Consider the following 13,425-nt stretch of genomic DNA (forward strand, 5'->3'; position numbering starts at 1 on the left):
GCCCTGGTCAGAAGCGCCTCGAAAGGGGAGAAGCTCATCATGGAATGAAAGGCTTTATCCAAGTCAAATGAAACTGGGCTATGAGGATGAGAAGAGCAGTTTCACTTGCAGCAGAGTCAGCCATGCCAATCACCTCCATCTCACCTCCATACGCACCTCAAAATCCTCTGGACAACTCCTTTTGCTGTTGTTGTTATTCAAGTTCTCCCTATTGAGCCTGCTCTCCTCCTTGTGCATGGACAAACGCCGCTTCCACTTTTCCATGGGATGTTCCTCCCTGACACCGTCCTCCCCTGGCTCCCCAAGGACCATCCTTCCCTTCCTGGGGCTGAAATCCAGTTTCTTCTTTGCCTCTTTCTCACAGAAACCTCCCAGCTCTGCCAGCGGCTCGCCTCTCTCCGGGGCCTTTCCCATCTCCAGCAGCCTGCCCTGGGACGGTGCAGACGGAGGCTGTCCCACCAGGGCATCCCGCTCCAGCTGCTCCATGTGGAAGAAGCCCTCCCTGTCCCCGGGAATCTTGTTCTCCAGCAGGGTGTCCGAGAGGCGGCGGAAGCAGTAGTGGAAGCCCACGGAGCCGTCGGAGCCGGCGCGGTTGTCCAGGTAGGCTGACTGGGAAGGCATGTCCAGGTCGGCCAGCCGGTTTTCCAGGTCGATGTCCAAGCTCTCCAGTAAGAAGTCTCCCGACCCCGTGGTGCCATCGGTGTTCTGGGGCAGGTTGCTCTCTGCCTGCTGCTTCCACAGTTTATTGTGGCGCTGTTTGCTGGGGAGAGGAGAAGGACATGAGTGACTGCCCTGCACTCCCCAGTGCCAGGAGCTTCCTTCTGTCTGCACAGCCCAGAATCCAAGGGCTGGGCCCAGACCTGAGTTCCCACTTGGATAAACCACCTTCAGCACTGGGATTTTTTCCTCCCACCTCTCCATTCCAGAGCAGCGCCCTGAGTGCAGCTGTGGTGGGATCAGACCTTGAGAGACCCCTCAGGGCACAGAAGCCCCCTCAGAGCACACACCACAAACTGACCCCTCTGCACGTCCCATGGCACAGCTCCTGCTGAACCAGGGAACAGAATTCTCTCCTCTATCCTTAGAAGATAAATACTACAGCCCTTGCAGTGACAGAGTCCTGGAGTTGGCACACAACCATGAACACTTTGCCTCCGGAATGGCCCGAGCTCAGTTCTGCCTCATAAAACAAGAACAATGCTGTGCTGAGCAGCACTGGCTGCTGAGAAATCCAAACGTGCTTCCCAAGCACAGAGAAACCCTCACTGAATTACACCAGAGCAGCTCTCCCAGCTAATTTCCATGCAGGGTGCCTGGCACAGGGAAGGTTCAGGAAAAGCAGGACTGACCCAGGATTTTGCCTGTGCCCTTCTAAAGACACCCTTCAGGTTACACCCCTCACACATCTGTGGGCATGACACCGACAGAGCCCCAGGGAGATCCAGCAATCCTTTGTGATGTTATCCACAATCAGCTCCTTCCCTTCCCACTCATACCTGGCATCCAAAATGCCCTCATACTCCAGCAGCTGCCGCATGAAGCCGGCGTTGGGCCGTGTGATGCTGCGCTTCTGCTTCACGTAATTGTAGGCCTTTTCCAGGGACCAGCCGAATTCCTTCATGGCGTAGGCGATGACGGTGGACGCAGAGCGGCTCACGCCCATCTTGCAGTGCACCAGGCACTTGGAGTGGTTCTTCCTGCAGCAGGACAAACAGGAGGATAAATCCCATGTCACTGGAGGAGGGGCAGCGCTCCCTGCTTTGCCCACCCCCATCACGGCTCTGGAGGGGAGGAATGCTTGGGATTGTGAGGGCCAGGAGAAGAATCCCTCTCCAGAAAAGCTGGAAGTTAGAGATGGGCAGCCTCATTCATTTCAGAGACCACTGTGAAGCCTCCTGCCTCCATCTTTGGATACTGGGATCACTGGGAAAAGGCTGAGTGTAGAGGCCAGGCAGGGTTTGACAGGCTCTGTCTGCAGAGACAGCTGGGGCAGGTCCAACACAGACACAGCTGGAGCAGCTCCAGAACTTCTCCAGAAGAGGAAACATCCTCATTTCCTTTCAGAAGCAAAACAAAGTAGTAATAAAACTGCTGGGCTAGGAACAGGTTAATGCCAGTCCAGGAAGGGACAGGGCATGAGGGAGCTCCGGGAACACGGAATGATGATGCCAAGGCCCTGCAGTTTGTGTGGCTTTGTGAGTGCCCAGGATGAGACACAGGGAGCTGGGCTGTGCCCTCCCCCAGGGCCAGGGTCCCAGCACTCACTTGGCCTTGTTGATGAAGTGATAAGCCTCGTTCCAGTGTGCCAGCAGGTCCGTGGTCTCCTCGTCGTACACCCGGATGTTGTGGTAGGCGAACAGGCCTGGGAAGAAGTTGTCGATTTCCCGGGTGACGTTCAGGATGTAGTCAATGCTGTGGGCACCAGAGAGACACCCTGAGCTGCCATGGGCATCAAATCCATCAAATCCCTCAGGCACTGAGGGACACTATGAATCCATGGAATCCAACCCAACAGGAGCTGTAAGGTTTTACCGACAGCCCTAACCCTAAATCCCTGGTACAGCCGGTGACACAGGGCACACAGGAGGCTGTTCTGCCACCTCTCACTGCCAGCACATCCCAAGTGTCCAAACAGCCTGGGCACAGGAGGGAGAAGTTTATTTTACCCCATTTATTGTCTCTGAGTCTGTGTGACCCAACCAGGAACTCCTCGCTGTGCCATGTAGCTCTGGGGATGCAGAAAGAAGGGAATCATCTGGGAATATAACCCAGGATTCACCATCTCCAGTTGCAGGTTTTAGCTGCAATCCCATCTCTTTCTCTTCTTTCTGACCAAAACCAGGAGAGTCACATGTTAACTCTTGATTCCTGCCAAATATCACAGCAGGGATAACAATGTACCCGAGAATGAATGTCCAGATTGATTTATCACCTCCTATCACTGAGAAAAATCAAGGACACAGGATATTTGTCTCAGAATTTGTCCATCTTTGCCTTTGGACACTGCATATCCCAATGCAAGACAAAATCATTAACACTCTGCTTGATTTCCTTGTCCCAAGATGTGCAGACATCTGCTCACAAGGACTCCAAAATGAAACATTTTCAGCCGTGCTGAAATTGTGAAGAATTTCAGTTCCTCACATCAAGGTTGGTGAAGGCCTTGAGTGAGCAGCAAATATTTATAGGCAGAATTCTCCCTGATCCAAAAAGGGTGGCAGGGAATGGAGCCAAGCAGCACCACGGGGATGGGAGAGACACCTGGAGCTGCCTGGCCAGGCAGGTGAGGAGGAGTTTGCTCATCCACAGGCAGCTCTGCTCCATCTGAATGGAGATTTTTCCTTAGTGCTGCAACCTTTGCTCCTCTGCAGCCTGCAGGAATTCACACCTGGCACAGCACTGGGAACGCTGGGGGATGGAGATCCTGATGGACCTCACGAATGACAAGTTTTTGTTATTTTCACTCTGTGCTGGTCATAAAAGTGAGGTTGGAGAGATTTCTCCACAGGGCTGCTGGTGGGAAGTTACCCCATGGCTTAAGAATGGGCCCCAAATCATCCTCAGAGCCTACAAATGTCCTCCCCAGAGTCCTGGGGGAATTGCAGGCACACAGTGGAGGGTTTGGAGCCTGGGAGGAGCAGTACTCACCCCGAGCCCTGCAGCTCCTCCAGGTTGGAAGCGTTCCACTCAGAGCCCTGCAACAGCCACAAACACACGTTTCCAAAGGGCCCCCAAACAGCCCTTTTCCCCAAGGTTCTGCAGTCCCCCCACCCCAGCCATCCTCCTGAGCTGACTGGAATGTTGGGAACAGACTCTGAGACAGGAATAGGGCATTGATGTCCTGTCCTGAGCAGGCAGGAACCTGCTGAAGGAGGGACCAGGGCACAACTCACCCACAGAGTTAGTTCTAGGCCAGGGTGTGACTGAGCTCATCCCAAATCACTGCCCTTGGCCACTCTGGATTTTTAAACATGGGGAGAAATCGTTCAGGGAAACAAAATTAATATAACTGTGAGCCCAGATATGCCACACATGAGAAGTGAGGCAAACCCTGAAAGCTCTGAGGGTGGTTACACCTTGGATTCCCCCCAGATCTTCACAGGAGAAAGATTTAAACTCTTAAAAGGCAGGTTTTGCCCTGAAACATGAGCACTTCCTCTGACTCTCTTCAGAACAACAACTAAAAGACTCAACAGGGACAAACTGCTCATCTCTGGGAAGTCTTTGTTCCAGAGGCAGAGCCTGGTTTTGCCTGGAGTACCATCTAGTGGCAAAGGACTGGACACAGCACAGCAGAGCTCTCCCGCAGCTCCTGACACTCACCAGGTACAAATGATCAAAAATCAGGGATGGTTTGTCCATCTGACCCAGGATCAGCAGCATTTCATTGTCTATAAATTCCTTGAATTCCTTTAAGTTGCAGTTCATGTGTTTCTCCAGCTCGTTTCGGATCTGCAGAGCAAACACAAAGGATGGCACTGGAATCCTGGTGTCCAACAAAAACATTTGTGGGCACTTCCCTGCAGAACACTTTTTCATTAAAAACAGCAACAGGGACTCAGCCTTCTGGAGACCAGGAATTTCAGTATGTGGCATCTCTCCAGTTATCCCAGAATGGTTTGTGTGGGAAGGGACCTTAAAGCTCATCTCATTCCACACCTTCCACTATCCCAGGTTGCTCCAAGCCCTGTCCAACCTGGCCTTGGACACTTTCAGGGATTCCAGCTTCTCTGGGAACTCCATCCCAGCCCATCACTAGGAAGGATTCCTTCTCAATATCCCATCTATCCCTGCCCTCTGGCAGTTTAAAACCACCGTCCCTTGCCCTGGTATCCTAAATCCCCAAACTGAGAAGCTGTAAATAAAGCTTCAGATAATATCTGAGGGGAAAAAAAAGTATTTTGGGGTATCTGCTCCTTTAAAATAATAATTTGAGAGATAAAAAACAAGAACTTGTCTGCAGCAGGAGTGAGGAACACGTCCACAGACAGACACATTCTCAGCTTCCTCCTACCACTTGCATGTTAATAACCTCCCTTAAAAACTGAAAACCCACCCCAAAAAGAACCATTCCCACTCTGATCACGTCTGCACTGTGGGTGGATGGATTACACCAGCCTGGGGGATGGATCCAAATGAGCTCTAGCCTTGATTTGTGATTTTCCATCCATAAACTCAGGAGCAAAATACTGTCTGAAAGGTCCTCTGACATTTGTCCAGGAAAAAAAGAGGAAATAAAGCCTTGAAATTTAACTTGAAAGTCACACAGTTATTACTGAGGCCCTGAAAGACAGTTCTGATGCTGGGATTATCCTGATTTCTCAGGAGGGAGTTGCAGCAAAGCCAGAGCAGAGACTTTACGGAACGGTTGAAATGCACATTCCAAAGCCAGGGACACCCAGGCATATGGTGCCTGCTCACCACCCTCTAGACAGGGAGTCTGGCAGGAAGGATAAGGGTGAGAATTTTTTTATATTTACCTCTTTGGAAGTCACATTTTCCAGGTCTTTGCTGGTCATGATGCTTCGAAGCTTGGCTTTAATGAGTCGCTCGGTTCGTTCCCTTTCCGTCGGCCTGGGGAGGAACAGGAATAGGAGAGGATCATTCCAGGCTGGCAGCACATGCACAGCACTGAGGAGTGAGGGGAAAGGCTTGTGTTAAAGGGATTTTTTATGAGAATAATGGAAAAAAAAAAAAGCAGCTTGTGGGTGCTCATACACTATATCACAACCCAAAGTTTCAGCTCTGACTAGTCCACACAAATTCTCTTTTGTTGCTTTTCTAACAACAGAAATTAACCAGGCCAGGAAGAACAGGGAGAAGGGGAGATTCCCTTCACGAGCCAAGCAAACTTTTCCCAATAAAATGCTGCACTGACTTGTCAACAAAGAGGGCTGGGGAGTCGGGGCGGGTGGACTCCAGGTCCTGCATCGCGTTCCACTCGTTGATGCAGCTCTGGTCCGAGCTGATGCAGCTCTCGTAGTAGGTGGCCCACACCAAGGCCACCCCCCCTGGGAAGTAGTTGTATCTTCTGGCAACTTCACAGGCTTTGTGGAGGATCTGTAAAGCAGACCTGCAGGGTTGGAGAAGAGATTTGGGCAGCTGTGAGTAGACAAAGCAGGAGCTGGGAGAATTTCACAGAGGAAAAGTGATTTTCAGCGTTAGTTGTTGCAGTTTGCTCTTTGAAAGCAGGAAATTTATGGTGTCAGAGCTCAAAGAGGCACAAACTGCACCTTGGGGGCTTCTCACAGCAGGGCTGAGGCAGAGGCTGGAATCTTCTCCTAATTAACAAGGAATAAGGAGGTACAAGTTGCTCTGGGTTCTAATCATTAACCAACTTGTACAGCCAAAGGAAGATAAAGAACAGGGACATTTTTCCAACAACCTCCAGCAAGGAGCCTGATGCATATTTACCAGCATTCCTGGCCCCTGACAGGCTCCAGAGACAAGGCCCAGATTGGGTCATTTGTTTTTGCAAATCCTAACATTACTTTTTCCTTCCTTCCCTCCTCATTTTTTCCTTTCTTTAAGGCTCCACTCTGAAGTTGTTGCACTGAACACAACCACCACATCCAAGGCTGGCAACAAGAGGGGCCAAATTCAGAACTGACAGGAACAGGAGTTCTGTTTGTTTCTCTACCAAACCATCCCTAGCAGGACATCTTTCTCCACATCTCTATCTCTTGCCTAGGAGATGCTGCAGGGGATCTCTCCAGGCTCCAAGGGGAGACAGCATTGCCCAGGCAGAGGGAGATGCAGTTCCATGTGGAGCAGCCTCTTCAGGGAGGAATTTGCTGGCTCAGCCACCTCTGCTTCAGGTGTTTGGAATCCCTGCACAGGGGAGGGTGGCAGGAGCTGGAAGGTGAACGGGCACCTGGGGCTGCAGGAACCCCAGGAATGGGGCAGCACACAGGGAATGCCACAGGCTGGCAATGGGCCCTGAACCTCCTCTCTCAGCCAGTGAGAAAAATATGCAGAGAGAGGAAATTCTTGGTTTGCAGCTCCAGGAATTTGAGCTCATCTCTCATATTTATTCATCTCCCTGGTGCCACTTCCCCCATGCTGAAGGACACAGAGCTGCTCTGAACTAAATACCCACTGTGGAGAAGGCTAAAATGCAGCTGATTTTTTATTTTTAATTTACTGACAAGAAGAAGAGTCTCTCCCTGAGCCCAGCCCCTCACATACCACATGGCTTGCACCGACACAGGCTTGAAGATGTGCATCCTCCCTGCAGTGCTCACACTGAAGCCACTGATGGAGAGAGGGAAAATCCAGTCAAAAACTGCTTTTCTCTGCACCCCAACCTGCTCTCTACAAACAGTTACTGCACTGGGGCACTCATAGGCCAAAAGAATCAGGATGAGAATTTATCTCACTGATTTTTCCAACCTCCCAAGTAAGAATGGCAAGAGGCTGCCAGGAATGAGAGCTCCAGTCCTCAGTGGGGTTTCAGAGCATCCCGTGGAACCACGGGAGCAGTGTGAGGGCAGCAAGACAAGAACTCACTGTTTGAATAAAAGGACTCTGTAGCCATGAATCCAAAATGGGCACTTCATTTGCAAGGTGATGGAGAATCTCTCCTAGAGCAGCCCCCAGGTAGGGAAGGACATTCACATTTATCCTTTTAATGTGGTTTCTTACCCATCCCCATCCAGATGGATTTTAGTATCACTCCAGAGGCGAAGAACCATTCCTATAGTGCAGCTTTTACTGGAAGAGAGATGAGGAGACAGGAAGTTAAATATAGGCCACGATGTGGTCATGCCAATAGCTTAAATTATTAATACTCTTTAATTTTTAAAATCCTCAAGCCTTGCTCTAGTAATCCCTCGTAATATTTTAGGTCATCAAATAAAACAGGAAGCTGGAGCCTGAAGGTCTGACAAGGTGATAACTCGTGGTGATTGCTCCCTGGGATCACTCTTAACAGGTGGAACAGATGAAAATGGTTTTTAGGGGTTTATCTGACCCAAAAGAACACTTTCAGTTCAGACAGGCAATCTGGCAAGAAAACCCTGCTATAATGAAGGTCAGGAATATCCAGCTGTAAATAATTAAGCTACTGAGATATTCAGGTTTTAAAGGAAATTGGGATGCAGACAGCAACAGAAATCCATCCTTCCCTTTGCCTCACATCAGTAATCGCCAGGAGCAAATTAATGCAAGGTTGTTTCAGAGTGGAGGTGAGGCAAATTTCCCCTGCTGTGGCACACCAAGGGAAGGCCACATGGGAATTTCAGAGCAGAACAGAGGCAGCATCAAAGCCAATGACAATAATCTGATGAGGAAGGCACGGCTGGGAGCTTCCCTACAGCTGTGCAAAGCTTCCCCTTCCCACTTTCCAGGGCAAACCACCACTAAGGTTTTCCAGAATTAAACAGAACTCACAGAGGCTGCACCACAAGGACAGGGCAGCTGGTTAAATCCTGGGAGAACACACACAACAGCCTGGCAGCTCCAGCCTCTGACTCCAGCTCTGCCAAACCAGCCCCTTCTCCCTGAGCCAAGAACTTTTCTGCCTTGGTTTACTCACCAGAACTGGAATAATCTGAGAGGGGCTGTGATAACAAAATATTTCACTTGCTTTTCCAAATACTGTGTGCTCTTATCAGTCAGACAAAAGGAACAGCTCGTTGCTGACACAGTTGTTTGTTGGTTTTGGAGCTACCTCTGCAGTATTGTTTTTTGACGTTATTTGGCAACAAAGCTACTCCCCAAAAGCAGCTCCATTGCATCATTCCATCAACACACTGGAGTCAGGGGGAGAGAATGAGTAGCAGTTTTGTAAATGTGTCTGCAAGAGCATTTTGCAGGGAGCAGGCAGCAAACTCCCACTGGTGAGGTGGATGCCATGGCCTTTGATTCCACAGAGACTGAAAACTTTCTTGAACAAAAATTAACTCAGCCCCGTGTCCTTTCTCTTGGTGGAATCTGCAGAATCAGGTAACCCAACTGCTGGGGGACAGTTTGGTGCTGCCAGAGAGCCCATCCTGCCTGGCTGGCAGCTCAGACCTACCTCTCCTTGCTGGAGAAGTCCACTCCCAGCAGGATGTTCTCCTCGGTGTCCTGCCGCCCGTTGCTGTACACCACCACCATGTAGCGCACGCGGTCGGTCCACACGCTCTCCAAACGCACGGCCTGCAAACCACCTCTGCCTCATTACTGCTGCCACTGCTGCACAAGGCTTGGAAAGTTCTCATGATGCCCCAAAGCTTTATTTAGTGCAGTATGGGAGATACAGCAAGGCTTGGTGCTGTTTTTGGTGAGGGGGAGATTGGCTGAGATTACCCCGCTCCGGTTTGGGGAAACGCTACAAAATGTAACCCAAAGGTTTGTTCTGAAGTTTCAAGCAGGAAGTGTAAAAAACATTGGTCATGCAGTGAACTGAAAACAGGCAGGCTCAGAGGATTCTCACACCCCCAAATCTCCACTGAAATAGCTCAGTCCTGCAGGAGGCACAACTGGCATCGACTTCTCTGCAGAGAAGTGACTTTTACAGCAGATTTTTATCTGCAGATTTCTTCAAAAGAAAGCCCAGCCCAGCTGATGCAATTTCAAGCCTGACTTAAAAGTGTCCAGGAGAATCAGCAAGGTCCTGTCTCTCCTCCTGTATTAGTGTTTGTCAGCTATATGGAAAATGAAATCTAACAAAACAACAGATTTCAGGCAGAGCAGTTCCCTGACCCAACTCACACCTGGACACAAGGACCAGGGCAAAAGGAGTGGACAGGAAAATGGGGTAGGGCTGGAAACCAGCACAGAGTTAAGGCAGCTCTGAAATCTAGGATTTCCCAATGCTTTTCCTGCTCCTCTCCAGGTCTGAAATTCAACAGAAATGAGACCAGGAAAATGCAGTTGTCCTTACCAGTTTGATCCTGTCCTCGCAGCGCAGGAGGTTGATCATCACCTGGAGGTGCTGGGGCAAGTCACCTGCACAGAAAGCAGAGCAATCATCAGAAAGGGGCTCTTGCTGCACTAGGAATCAACAGAGTCTTGACCTTTAGAGAAATTGGATATTTCTACATCAAAAAATACTAATTAAGGGAGCTCAATTAACTTTGCTGTCCCAGAGTAATGAGATTCTTGGATGGCCATTCCCTGGATGGGTGAGAACCCAAACTTACAGTATTTGGAAGCCACCAAATCAACTGAAACCACTTGTGCCTGGCACAAGTGAGGATTCTCTCCCTGTCACAGCATCCTAGAGAGGACAGAAAGGTTTGGCCATGAGAACAGGTGAGGAAGAAGAAGAGGAAAAACTCTGATTAAAAAAAACAGGAACAAAGGAGGAAAGAACAACTTTGAGCTGTGAATCACCCCCAGCACGGTGGGATCAGCCCCACCAGCCCTACAGAGGGTGTGACTGGGCATGAGTGACCTCCAGAGGGAAGGGCTGCAGGAATGGCCTGGTTTGGGTGATGGAGCCCCTTCTGCCTCCAAGTTCTGCTCATGCACTAAATCCCTTCAGCTCCAGGCCTGTGGGTACATTTCTGTTTGGGGAAAGCAGACGAAAGGAACAAGGAATCTACAGGAAAACAAACCGAGTTCCCATCTAATAACTCAGTAATGCACTCATAAGTTTCCATGTGAGATAAAATTCCTTCCGTAGGCTGTTTGCTGGGTATAGGAATTGCTGACAGTTAAAGAAACCCAAAGCCAAGCCTGGCATTCAAACACCCCCTTTGTGCTGGAGTGTTTGCTAAGCAGCACCACACAGTACCACACTGTGCCTTTCCCACAGGCTCCTGCTCTCAAAATGCCCCAAAATCCCAGTTCCTCTCACCCAGTACCCACCTATTCCCAAACTGCCAAAGGCAGAGGACAGAAACATTGGGAAAGTAGAATCAACTTCCCTGGGTGCCCTTATCTGCATCCAAATCTGTATTGTACACTCACCACACCACTCCCTGCCATTTCTTCCCACCAGTTGGCAACTGGAAGGGACTGGGGCAAGCAGGGCAGTCTGTTTTTAAATCATGATAAACTCCAACAGACTGTGGTGAGCTGATAGGAAAAGGGGTTTTCCTGAAACCAGGATACGAGGAGCTAACAAATGTACATCTCTCCAGATATCCAAATGCTGATAAAACATCCCTTACTCTGACCAGCAACATCCAAACAAAATCAGCAACAGGAAGTTTCAAAGCAAAAAGTCCCAAGATTATTGGAGGCTGGGAGAGCCCCTGGAGAAAAGTCCAGGAGATCCACAAGTGTCCAAGGGGTGCTGAGCTCTGTGAGTCAGACCCTGTCACTTTTCCTCCCCACAGGCCAAAGGGGAGGCAAAGATTAACTCACTGAAGCACAAGAGACATTTCCTCCTCTGTGGCTGGGGAAAACAGGGAGAGAGAATCCACACAGCCCTTGTGGCTGCACAGGCTTCCCTGCCTAAAGAGAGCCATGCAAAATACCATGACTTTCACATAGAATAATTCTCTACTCTGGTCACGGTTCCAAGAGAATGATAAAAGTTTAAACCAAAACTCAGTGATCCCAAGACAAAACACAGTAATTTGAATGTGGGCTGAAACCCTGGGTTTGTTCAGCAGGTTGTACAAGGCTCACCAGGACAACCTGGGGAGTCACTCACCTGTGCCATCAGCCTATCCCTTTGGATGGGAGGGAAAAAGGATCTCCAGAGGGGATAGGATCCATTACCTGCATGTTTGTGGGGATGCTGGAGGCTTCGCTGGCCCTGGGAGCTGTTTCCTTGCTGTAAGAAAAGGGCTGCACCTTTCACCATGAAAAAGCTCTCGCTGAGGCTGGAAAAAAACCCAACAAACCACACAGGAGTCAGCTGCGAGGAAAGACAGCAAAATGTGCACATCTGGGAAAGGAAGGGCTTTCCTCACTAAAATAGTAGGATTTTGCCACAGCCACTTGCACAGCATGACTCTGGGATTATTCATCTGTCATTTTCCATCACTGTTTTATTACTTGGCCCCTGCAGGAGATACTTGCCTGAGCTGTCATGGGCTAGAAATGACTTTATCACTTGATTATGGAATTCTGCAACTTAAAAGAAGCACAGGGTTGGACTTTTTACAGGCTGAGACCTGCAATGGACTGGAGAGCAGGTTCCAAGCCCACCACTTCCTGCTAATTGCAGTTCTTGACATTTCTTTGGAATGCAAAAGTAAGAACCTGCAACTGTGTAGATTTAAAGAGGAAGGGAGATGGAACCTGCACATTCCAAGGGAAAAGACACAGCTCTGGACCCTCAGGAAAAAACAACCAGCACAAGAGCAGAGGTTTGGCTCTGCTGTGGCTGGATCAGCATCCAGGGATACAGAGTGTGGGCAAACACTGTGACATTCCCAGAGGGAAATGACACCCAGAGCTGGAACAGAAGGGAGGAGAAGGCAGAACAGCACCGGCACAGCCGGATTTCCCCACTCCTGGACACACACGAGAATCTCGGAAATTGTTCAGAAGAAACTCTGGCCTGGAGCAGTGAAGCTGCATTTCCCACATGGCTGGAAATCCCTGCCTCCTGAGGTACCTTTCAGCTGCACAGGAATTGCTTGGGATGTGTTTCCTCCCCTCCCCAAACAGCACAAGAGCCATTTGTTGTTCCAAAGCCCAATTTCCCACCACCCCACACTCACAGCCACAGATCACCATTAATTACTGTTGCATCTACTGAGCAGAAATGCTCCATTATGAGACTGAGCTACACAGGAGTTTCTTTTGCTCCACCAAAAGATCCCACTGGAGTTACTAGTCCCAGCACTCATCTGTTCCATATTTTATCCATGGTCTTTGCCTTGGGGCAGGAGGGAGCATTGATGGTCCCAATGCTCTGTTCCACCTCGGAATTTTTGTCAGGACAGACATGAAATTCATGTAATTTCAGATTTTCTAATCTCCATAGAACACAGCCCAAGCTCCCAGGCAAAGCCTCCTCCTCTTTCAACTGAATTTCAAGAATTCCCCAGAAAAATTTGGATCGAGTTTAAATTTGAGATTTCAGTTGCTTTTAAAAAGTCAACTAAAATTTCTTGCCTGAATTCCAGGCTCCACCAGCTCAATTAAACACAGCAGGAGAAGCGCAGTGTAATTCCAACAATCCTGACTTCCATTCCCACAGGATTCCAGCACTCCCCTCTCACCTCACTGGCTGTGTCTGAGCAGGATCCGAGCTCAGCCTGGCTCGGGATAATCCACGGCTGCCAACGGGAATGTGGCTCCTTCCAGGAGCCAGCCAGGAAGAGCCTTGTTTCCTTCTCCCCCCAGACCTCACAGGAAAGCGTTAAAAAAGGCCAGAAGTGACACAAAGGCAGCGACCCCCACACAATGTATGGGATATTCAGCACTCAGAGAGGCAGGGAATGCTTAGATCATGCACAAGGAGATAATTCACAGCATTCCCACCCGGAAAATTTGGAGGAAATTGTCTTTGGAAAGCAAAAAACCAATCCTGAA

General features: G+C 49.6%; 1 protein-coding gene across 1 annotated transcript in view; it reads right to left on the minus strand.

Annotated features, from left to right (window-relative positions):
• SSH1 (slingshot protein phosphatase 1) overlaps positions 1 to 13,425 on the minus strand; it is a gene marked incomplete at its 5' end in the record, with an annotated part of 33,790 nt that overhangs the window by 4,953 nt on the left and 15,412 nt on the right. The window contains 12 exons of the mRNA XM_083874190.1: positions 157 to 760; positions 1,497 to 1,697; positions 2,266 to 2,412; positions 3,649 to 3,695; positions 4,324 to 4,452; positions 5,481 to 5,574; positions 5,879 to 6,073; positions 7,189 to 7,254; positions 7,645 to 7,713; positions 9,020 to 9,141; positions 9,869 to 9,933; positions 11,659 to 11,762. Of these exons, the coding sequence (XP_083730316.1) occupies positions 157 to 760; positions 1,497 to 1,697; positions 2,266 to 2,412; positions 3,649 to 3,695; positions 4,324 to 4,452; positions 5,481 to 5,574; positions 5,879 to 6,073; positions 7,189 to 7,254; positions 7,645 to 7,713; positions 9,020 to 9,141; positions 9,869 to 9,933; positions 11,659 to 11,762 (1,843 nt within the window). The remainder of the gene's footprint in view (positions 1 to 156; positions 761 to 1,496; positions 1,698 to 2,265; positions 2,413 to 3,648; positions 3,696 to 4,323; positions 4,453 to 5,480; positions 5,575 to 5,878; positions 6,074 to 7,188; positions 7,255 to 7,644; positions 7,714 to 9,019; positions 9,142 to 9,868; positions 9,934 to 11,658; positions 11,763 to 13,425) is intronic.

The sequence above is a fragment of the Zosterops lateralis genome (assembly GCF_965231275.1).
Source record: "Zosterops lateralis genome assembly, chromosome: 17".
Lineage (NCBI taxonomy): Eukaryota > Metazoa > Chordata > Aves > Passeriformes > Zosteropidae > Zosterops > Zosterops lateralis.